Here is a 10,485-nt window from a genome sequence, read left to right as displayed (position 1 = left end):
GTGTTCTGGCTGGTAACACAGGAAGAGTCCTTTCCCTTTGGTATATGTATGTGTGAATGGTTTAGTAAAATGAAACATCTGTGTACTTTTTCCCTCAAAAAGAACAATCCATTTTTCAAGCCGCTGAAACGTCTTTGAAATGGAATATTTGCCAACACTTCCCTCTCTCCCGAAAGCAAGAAACAGGGAAATATGTCCTCAAAAAGAATTATTTCAAACGCAGACATTACTAAGTTATTTTTCCTTCAAAAGGCCCAGATCTGCTCACATGTTCACGGAACTGAATGTAAAAGGTACTTTAAGAAAGCGGAGACAAAGCCTTGTCCTGGGTACAAAAGGTTTATTGCTTATAAAAATAAGTTATGGAACAAACCAAAAAACTCAGCACGACACAAAGGCTCACTCCAACTATAAAATGACTTAGAACATGGATCCAGGTGGGTCAATGGACTAGTACTGCGAACATACACGGGAGAACATGCTGCCTAACTTCCTTATACTGAGTCCTAAGACGGTCCCTTTGCCTTCCACGCGCCAGCTCAGGTGTACAACAGTCCCATTAACAGAGACGGAGTCTGCTCTTCCAGAAGCTCGGCCTTAGCGCACGACATGCTGTTTTGCGGAAGCGAGTGGGCGGCGGTACTGCTATCCGGGCCGCAAAGACGCATCTGAGCCATCGTTATGACTGAGGGCTTGTCTGGGAAGGTGCTGGATGGGGGTCTGCGGGCTGGCCCGGGGCTGGGGCAGGGCTACTGCCGGCAGGTGTCGTGGAAGGCTTCGAGGGTTCGGAAGTCCCTCCACGTCGGGGGAAGGCCGTCCTGCAGAAACTTCCCGCAGCGCTGGCACGGGGCCTGGAACAGCTTTATGTAACTTCTCAACCAGGTCTAAAAAGAGAAGTGAGGAGAGAAATGACAGAAATGGGATCCGGGTGCTTCCGATGTCAGCCTTCCTGTCAAGCCTAATGATCACCAGGAGAGAGAGCTTGAGTCGGCTGTGACCCCCAAGAGGTGCCCTGTGATTTTACAGAAAGCTCTGTGCAGAATCCACAAGGTCACAGCGCTGCTGATTCTCAGTTCTGGCGCCCCGGGCCCCTCCCAACGAAGGGAATTTTAAAATAGAAATCCCTGCTCTCAGGCAGGCAGCGCTCCCGGAGGAGCGGCCGTGAGCGGCGGCGCAGCCTCGCGGCCCGGCGGGGGCATAACCGCATTTCATCGATCCTCTCCTTGTTCACCACCCAGAGGTGGCCGCAGACACGTGTGGAGAGAGGGTGAGTGGAGAATTCCCCACTAAGGTCAACGTGCCTTCTTTCTAATCTGATTTCAGAGGTCACCACTCCCTGTCACAGAGTGGCCCAGACACACCTGGGGGGAGGGCAGGGACGACCTGGGGCCACCAAAATAACATCATAAACGGCAAGTACACACCGGAGGGGTTCAGAGTGCAGGGGTCCTTCGGGCATCATACATAAGGATGAGACTCCAGTAACTCGATTCTCCAATTCAAGGAGACTTACAACCGTACCAACCCGAGCCCACAGCAACAGGTCAGCGCATGAGGCGAGCTCCCACTGTGATGGGGGTGTGCGAATCTTGTCACTTAACATCCTCCTGAATCGGGCAAGAGGGAACTGCCCTTTGGAGAGGTTGGCCGAGTGGACGGACACAAACCCTTCTGCTTCAGCACAGCTGCCTTCCTGGTGGCAGACCGTGGCTCACCCACCCTGTCCCCCTTCCAAAGGCCAGGGTTCAAAGTTTGGGCAATAAACATGAGGATGTCAGTGGATCATTCAGTCAAACTATGTATTCTTCCCAAACCCCGAAGTCAGTTACCAAAGGGGAACCGGGCGTTACAAACGTTAGGCTAAAGAGCAAATCTTTCGATCCATCCAAAGAGGAGGCGCTCGCTAGAGATCGCCAACTGAAACAGTTCTCTCTACACGACAGAACCTCTGCGACGGCTCCGCTGAGCCCCAGGTCTGCTTCTTCAGCCTCCCCAGCGTGTGAGCCCGTCAATGAGCCGGGCTGTATTTTCTGAGAAATGAACTACAGGCTCCTAGAAGCTTAACTGCGGCAGCAAACGTGACGAGGTGGATCGGACGAGCAGAACTCTGCCTGGCTGTCAGCACTGAGCAGCACTCGCTAATGGGCCCATTTTCTGAGTATGTTCTCTAACGGGCAACCTTACTGGCCAGAGTTAAGATGGGAGCCTTAGCGGCAGTGAGAGACGGAGCCTAGCGACGTGAGAGCACGAAGCCCCATCAGCGTGGCGCTGAAACAGCTGGCCACGCCTGCCAGGATACGCTGGGGCCAGTTGTTGGCCCTGCGGAGACCGACCGGCGGGCATGTGATCAATCAGTGAATCGGCTCCAGGGGTGGGAGCCAGGGGCAGAGGGGAGTCCTGACGTGCAGGACCGATCTCCAGCACGTGAATATTCTGGTTCAATGTCAAGTCACCGACGGCCGAACAACCAGCTCGAGAAACTCTGAACATTAAAGGAGAGCCGGCGGGAGCCGACGTCAGTGCGCCGGGGGGATGAACCGACGCCAGCACGCCGGGGGGATGGCTGTTTCTGAGCTCTGTTTCTGAGGCTGTTTCTGGGTCACTCCCCATCCTGAGCTCTGACCTGGAAGTCTAAGGAGTAGGGGTCTTGGAGGAACGGTGTCATGGTACCTGCTCAGCGCCAAGCACAGGGCCCGGCACAGATCAGGAGCTCGATAAATACCTACTGACTAAATCAACGTTGGAAAATGTGCTGGAAGGCCACTTCTGAAACCACCATGTGTTCGGTAATTATAGGAAACACCAGCTAATTAAGCGGGACACGGTTTCTCCTAGATCTCTTCCCAGTTGAAAGGAAGTATCATTTCCAAACTGGACCGTCTCCCCCCTGAGAGGCCCTTGCGAGCTAAAGACGGTCAGCTACCTTCCGAGCTGCCTGTTCTCACTTAAGGAGCCAAGGCTCAAGGGGGACACTTGACTCCTGAAGCCACTTACCATGAAGGATCGGACCACGACGTCGGGCATCTGGGGCAGCTGGTAGTGGAGCAGGGCGGTGGTGGCATGGTCCGTCACCTGGGAACCAAGGAAAATGCCTGGGTCAGAGCTACTCGGAACCAGCACAGAGAAAACAAGATGAAGGCGCTCTTTTTATATGACGTCTCGTGGAGGAAAAGACATCTAAGAAAATCTGAAGGTTGAAAATTAGTTAGCAAAGTTGGGGGAAGGGAGGGGAGGTGCGTTGTAAGCAGACAGGACACAGGTATTCAGGCCCGGAAGCAAGCAAAGTGTGGAACCTTCCAGCAACTCCAGACAGGCTGCAGCACCTGAGAGAGGCGTGGCCAGAGGTCAGTGGAGAGGTAAAGAGATGGCAGATCACAGTGGGCTTTATAAGCCCCGGCACTGCATGAAACACTGCCTGGACACAGAGGCTCGTTTCCAACTGTCCATATTCGACTTCATCTTTACCCGGGAACAATTTTCCTGCCAGCGTAACTGGGCTTTCTACTTCCTTTAATTCCCATTCTGGCTCATAATTTGTAGCCATACAGATTCTGTGATTGCGACCCTGATCATTTCTGATGATCTTTCCCCGAGGCCTCACAGATCCTACTGTTACCTTTCTGAAAAGCCGTGTCACTCCCAGCGTGGTCCCGTCTGACCAGCTCCCTGAAAGCTGTGGTCTAGTGGGCCATACCCACTGACCCATAACTCCCCCAGCAGGGCCAAGGGCATGACTGCTTTAAGTTCACTAGAGGCATCTGGGGACCAGATACAACGTGTACTAGGCTTAAGTCCCAGCTCTGTCTGCTGACCTGATCCAACTACTCAATCCCTCTGGGTCTCAGTGTCCCTCCTGAAAAGCAAAGGGTTCGCCTACAATCCCCTGTAGTTCTGAAATTTGATGACACCATGGATTGCTAATGCCTGCCATCCATCAGCAAATTAATAGACTATTCCTAATTTGATAGTTGTGTCCAAACTCATGGTTTATTTCATTGTCTTCATTAGGGGGTCTTGTCATTACAAATGCTGTGGTCAAAAAGCAAAATGAAACAAAAAAAAACCCCAATAAAATGATTAACTTTGTGAACAAGAGTGAACACGGTGTGTTGACGGGCCTCGGCAGCAGTTAAGCAAACTGACCAGGTGGAAACCAGCAGGGCTGGTTCAGGTCCCGCACAGGGAGTTGCAAATGATCCAGAAATTAGTCCAGCTGTGTGTCCACACCCAAGGCCAGAGAGGCTACACCCTGAAGAGTGAGGATGCAGGCTCCCCAGTTCACCGAACCCCTAAGATGCGATTTCCCCTGGGATAAAATGGTCATGCATGTGAGGTGCTTACCCTCCAGCCATGCCTCAGGCCCGCCTTCCCCGTCTCTTCTGCTCTCCCTGGCCCCTGGACTGGCCCTCTTTCCTTCTGGACTTTCGTGACCTGCCTGGAGGCTGGTGAACCCCACTAGGCGATCAGCTCTGCAGGCGGGGATCATGCTCATCCAGTTCATGCTGTGTCCCCAAGTCCTAGAATATCACCTGGCATCTAGCAGGTGCTCAACACATATGTGTTGAATAAAGAAATAAACTTTAAAATGGCCACTCATCAAAGGCCACATACCAGAAACACCTGTACTGGCTTTCTTGCAAATACAGCAATGGTTCACATATCCAACACTGCTGAGAAATTCTTACCCAAATGACTTTCAAGATAAATGGCACTTATTCCTTCAAGTGCAAAGACTGTTTTTATTTTAAGCGTTTTTGACAGACAGCTTTCTAAAATGAGCAATGCTTAAAAAAAAAAAAAAGTAGAATGATAACTTGGCAAAATGGCGGGTAGTGATTGGCGGGGTGAAATGAACGGCTACAAAATGCAGCAAAGGAAACTGGGCCCTGATGATATCTGCTTAAAGCTTGGTTCTTACCCATCAAGATGCCTTGCTGAAAAAAAAAACCACACAAGTGCTATTTATAGGCTGATAAGACACTCCTTACAATCACATTTGCCATTACAAAAGAAGCAAAGTTTCCGGAGAACTCCTTCTCCTGCCCCTACTGTTTATTTTACAAGCCTCTTAGAAGCCCCACCCTGAATACAAGCACGCAGAGCAGGTGTGTCGTCGTGTGTCCGCTGTCCCCCAGCTGCGGGTGCGCTCCTTTCCCAAGATGCAGAGAATCCATCTCCAGTCCCTGGATGAGTCTAGATCCATCCATTTTGGCACCTCGGGCACCTGGCCTGGGGCCCGATTTCCCAAACAGACGGATCACCCAGAGGCCACGTCCAAGGCTGGGAGGCTTTGTCTGACTGCATGTTTTCTTTGCCTTTCTTTTTACAATTTTTAGCACGGATGACCAACATTTAACATTCAGAAAATGTCCCCTAACTTGGATCCTCGGCTTCTCAACACATTGGAAGATCTGGGGGCAGTAACAGTGTACCTGCCTGATGGGTTGCTAATGAAGATTACATCAGTCCAACCATATGATGGGCCCTGTGACTGTGACCTGGCCCTGCCCACTGGCCCCCACAGATCCAAGAGGCCACCATCAGCGGGAGCTGAGGAGGGGCAGCGCCTCTGGGCAGGGCAGGTACCTGCTGCTTGCTCTGTGTGCCGTCTCACACCCAGCCTGCTTCCCTCTGCTACCTGCCTGGCCCCTGTGGCCTTTGGATTTTAGGGCCTTTACCCAAACAGCGCCAAGCATCTCTGCCCTTCACCCTCCTGTTCGCTGGGTGCCTGGCCTGGCAAACCTGTGCTTCTCTACCCCTCCCTTCCTTAGCGGACCTCTGGACTCGACCTCTTCTGGCTGAGTTTTGATAACTGCCCGGTGCTGAGCCAGGCAAGGCATCATGCGAATTACAGGGACATCTAAGGCGCTCTTTCAGACCTGTTCCTCCTGTTTGTTTTCAGTAATGACCGGCCATCCACCCAGCAGCCTAAGCGGGAAACCTGGGCTTTTCCTCCCACTTGTACTCAAGCAGCCTCTTGCATTACAGCTCATTTATCTGGAATCCCTCTACTTTTTCCCAGTCCACTGTCTAAGCTTCCACCTCCTCCTGTCGGGATGACCAGAAGAGCCCCAACTGGCTTCCTCTGGCTGTGGCACCCAGAGCGGTTGTTCTGTGGCAAGGGGTCAAGTCTGTGGCTCTGGAGGTGTAAACTCTGGCTCCACCGCTTCCAGCAATGCCACCTTGGGCAAGTTACCTCATCTTTCTTAGCTGCAGTTTTCCCATCTGGAACAGGGTGATAATAACAACCATTACCCATCACCTGGTATAATTGTGAGGATTAAATCAAATAACGTGTGCATGATGTCCAATAAATATTAGTGATTATTATTACTAAGCTATAAATCTAACTATGTCACTTCCCCACTGAAAACCCTTTCAGAGCATGTGAATGCACTCAGGATAGAATCCAAAAGTGCAAACGTGCAGGACCTGGTCCGGCCTCCTCTCCCGACCCCCTCCCACTTCTGAGAATGTTTCAGCTCCCCGTGCTCCACCTCCTCCTCCCTCCTCCCCTCCCCTCCCTCCTCCCCTCCCCTCCCCCTGCTTGGCTCCTCTTCCTCTTTCTGGGCCTGGTCTAGATCCTTGTGCTTCCTGACCGGGTCACGTCCCTTTACTCAGATCTTGTTTTTCACAGCATTCCTCACAACTGAGCTTGTATAATTATTTTTTTTTTTGCAGTTTGGGTTTTTCCCTAACTTGGCTGTGAACTCTGAGAGGCCATGTCTGCCTAGTGCCTGACACAGAGGTTTTCGAGTTGTGTGTTGACTGAACGGATGATCCCTTCTGTCTCTGAGACGTCCAGGGAGACTGGCTCATGTGAGGTTTGGGGATAGAGGCAAGGGCCTTAGCGGGGTGGGGAGTGGGAGACAGGAGCTAAGGACTCTGAACCCTGGTCTACCCTTACTCTGCTGGGAATCTTGACTTTCCATCTGCTGGGAGTTGCTGGGGTTCACTGGCCGGTTCTTCCCTCCTTCCTGGCACAGGGGAACTTTCCGGTCTCTCCTGGAGTTGGGCCACAGGGCTAGTTCTGACCGAAGCATCAGGAAGCGGAAGGGGCGTGTGCTACTTCCACAGGAGATGGTGAAGAGCGGGTGTGGACTCTCCAAGGCCCCTCTCCCCCTGCAATGCTGGGAGCCACACCCTCAGATGGTGGGTCTGCAAGGCGGCGGAGCCTCCGTGAAGTCGGGCCCCAGAGTGACTGCGTGGAGCCCAGCCCTCCGACAACTCGGGATGGGTGTATGGTGGGAGCAAGAAATAAACTCTGTTTGAACAAGAACAACTATGAGGTCTGTTTGTTACAGCAGCCTTCTCTCTCCTCTTCAGACTGAAATACTGTACCCTCCTTGGATTATTCATTTCCTGTCTCAAAGATGAGCCATGGCCTTTGCGAGGTCCACGAGTCCTGTAAGTGGCGGCACACACAAGTTCAAGCTGCGACCTAGGAAACCTCCAGAATGGGGCCGCTTGAAATGTGGTTCACGGACCAGTAGCAGCAGCATCACCCAAGAATGTGCTGGAAACGTGAGTTCTTGGGCCCCAGTGTAGACCTAGAATCGGAATCTCTGGGTTGGGGCCCAGAAATCAAGCCGGCCTCTCCAGCTATTCTCAGCGATGCTAAAATGCAGAAAGATGCAACTGTTACTTAGTACCCAAATCCCCTGGGGATCCTGCTACTGAGCAGCTGCGAATTACGCAGGCAGGTGTGGTGTGGAGCTGAGACTGGGCATTTCCAACAGACCTCCAGGCCTGCCCCTGCCGCGGCTGAGGGGCCAGGCCGCTCAGGGGGCTGAGTATTCTGGGCCCTACAGGGAAAAGGCATTTCATTCTGGGGCATGACACAAAGGACTACAAACCCAAAGGAGAGCTTGTCTTTTTCATGAATCACAATGAACGACACTATCCAAATCTCATGATGGTGCTGTGGAAGGAGGGGTTGGGCGTGGTAGTGGTGAAGTATTTTCAAAATGAAATATTTTCACAGTGGGTGGCGGTGGATTGGTAGGGTTTTCCTTCCTTCTGAAAGGTGCTCTTTCAGGACTGCGGGACAATTTTATTAACCTATGGTAGCCGCATTAATGAGAGCTTATGATGTATGTGTCCCGCTCATTCAATCCCCACAGTAGCTGAGGCGGGTGCTCCCCTGGGTCCATTTTAGAGACGAGGAAATGGGGACTTACAGAGCTTGGGAAGATGCCCCAGGCCACACAGCTGGCGAGGGGCGATGGGTACGTGGGCCCAGACCCTGCAGGCCCAAGCCTACAGCACTCCCTCCTAAGACACCCTGGCCAGCTCTCCGGTTTGCTGATAAAGGTGCACATCCCAGGGGCCCCGGTGTCATCTGCCCACCACCTCCCAGCCCGGCAGGCAAAGTCTACAGCAAGCCAGAGGCCCACTGCCAGGCGCAGGTTAGACCTGCAAACGTGGCTGGTAGGTAACAGGCTTCTCAAGATCAGAACAAACTGAATTAACTAGAAAATGTCCTCCTCCAGAAACGGCTGGAGTCGCGCAGCAAAGCTCTGTTTTGGCATCTGGCTCCCAGGCAGGGCACGGAATCAATTTTTACATTACTGGGCCGGCAATCTGGCCAAATTCAGCGTCTTTTTTCAAAAGGCCCAGTATATTCTCTTAATTGCCAAATGGTGGCAGCTTTTTCTAGTGCTGACATGATCGTTTAATTTCTTCAACTTCCCATCACCAATTAAAGAAATATTTTAATAGAAGGAAACAAAGCTAATTTGCTGTTACGTTCTCCCTCCCTCCCTCCCAAACTTCCCCGACTGGTAGGTTCCCGTGGCTGAACTCCAAAGCAGCAGGTAAGACATGGTTGTCAGATGTTGGAGAAATTCACCTGCAATGATCTTCCTTTTTGTCAAAGCATTCCACCTTCAATATTTTTTTGTTTCCCGCTTTTCAACAACAAAGTTGGTTTTTTTGCTCAGCTCCAAGATGTGGGAAAAAACAGGCCTGGGGCAACAACAAAAAATTGCTATTAACTAATTTAAATCGACTCTGGACCAGTCCAGCCTTCGTTCGGGTCCCATTGTGATGCTGAGCTAATGAGAGTCCCCTGGGAGATGAAAGCCGCCCTGTCTGGAAGCTGAGGCCACAGAAGGGCACTAATGCTCCCGAGAAAGGGAGGCCATTCATCCACCAGTGAGTGCTGGTTTGAAAAGAGCTCCGGAAAGATCAAAGCTGATGGCGAACCCAAGGAAAGAGGGAGGAGAAGACATGAAAGTAACAATCAGCCAGGGAGATAGGGGATGCGGCAAACAGGAGTCGGGTGGTGGGGGGAGAGGCCGGGGGCGGAGACTGTGCTGAAACCAGCAAGGGCGGGAAGAGGACGCGCACAGAAAAACAGAGCGGCTCCAAGGAGTATGCAGACACTGGGGACTTCGCCAAGAAATGTCCCGTTTCATCTCAAGGCAAAGAAAAACTGCAGATGCTCTGGCTTAGTCTGGGGTGGGCACCTCCTCCCCCTCAACCCCGTCTCAAGGCTGGACTGCAGGTGATTTATTTACTTAGAGTAGGGTGGCATTCCTATTGCTGCCAACACACCCACTTTGCTTTATGCACCTTTCTTTCAGTTCTCTCCTCCACCAACCAGGGCTTACTGAAATTCCCTCTCCCCCAGGCTCAAAGAGGCAGAGAAAGAAGGTCTTCCAGCACACAAACTGATGGGGAACTCAGCTCAGAAAGGGAGAAAGGAATCTTTCAAGAGACCTTGGAACAGCTGCCAGTCAACACACTGAAGAAGGAGACTCCAGTCAAAACAAGTCTCCCAAAACTCCTCTACCATATTGCGTGCAAAGAGCTTCTGACGTCTAGAGGGTCCTTCGGAGATCAGGAGTTATTTTAGCTGAACCCTAAGTGGAACCGCCTGCACTAACGGCAGGTTTCCAAGTCGACGTCTGCTGAGCACCAGCTCTGAGCAAGGGCTGGTCTACACCACGCGGCCCGGTGAGGAGCCCGGGCTTTGGGGCCAGACTGCACAGATTTGGATCTTGTCTGTCACTTAAGAGCCGGGTGACCTTGGACAAAGATTAAATGGGTCAGTGCAGGGAAGGTGCTTGAACAGTGCTTGACAAACGGCAAACACCCACCAAATGGGAGTCATTCTATCTTTTCCTCACCAGCCCCACAACCTTGTGATGGCACTATAGGCGGAAGACGATTTCCATTCCAAGGGAGGGAGCGAAGTCACAGAGAGGTTAGGTGACCTGCCCAAGCCAAGCAGCAGAGCAGGGCCCTAGGCCTTCGGGGGACAGAGGCTGTGGGAGTGTGTGGAAAGGTGGCACGTGAGGCCACCTCCTCCCTACTAGGGAACGGACCCCAAGACTCTCAGGGTAGAGGTGGGACTCAGTCCCAAGTGCGTTCGCTTCCACCTCAGCTCTTACCACGTCCACAGCTGTCCCTCGGCCTCACTACCAAAAGCTTCTGCCCATCTTACTCAACCACCTACCCTGAACCCAGCACCTACCCTGA

The 10,485-nt window shown here is 52.2% G+C and overlaps 1 protein-coding gene across 1 annotated transcript in view; it reads right to left on the bottom strand.

Moving 5' to 3' along the window:
• Nucleotides 1-320: 320 nt before the first annotated feature.
• The window catches only part of MED27 (mediator complex subunit 27), a 208,806-nt gene continuing 198,641 nt past the window's right edge, over nt 321-10,485 (bottom strand). The window contains exons 7-8 of the mRNA XM_060101070.1: nt 2,995-3,072; nt 321-884 (exon numbers count right to left, since the gene is read on the bottom strand). Coding sequence (XP_059957053.1) covers nt 750-884; nt 2,995-3,072 — 213 coding nt within the window. The 3' untranslated portion in view covers nt 321-749. The remainder of the gene's footprint in view (nt 885-2,994; nt 3,073-10,485) is intronic.

The sequence above is a fragment of the Mesoplodon densirostris genome, chromosome 6 (genome assembly GCF_025265405.1).
Source record: "Mesoplodon densirostris isolate mMesDen1 chromosome 6, mMesDen1 primary haplotype, whole genome shotgun sequence".
Classification (NCBI taxonomy): Eukaryota; Metazoa; Chordata; class Mammalia; order Artiodactyla; family Ziphiidae; genus Mesoplodon; species Mesoplodon densirostris.
This window is presented reverse-complemented; position numbering and strand designations above follow the sequence as displayed.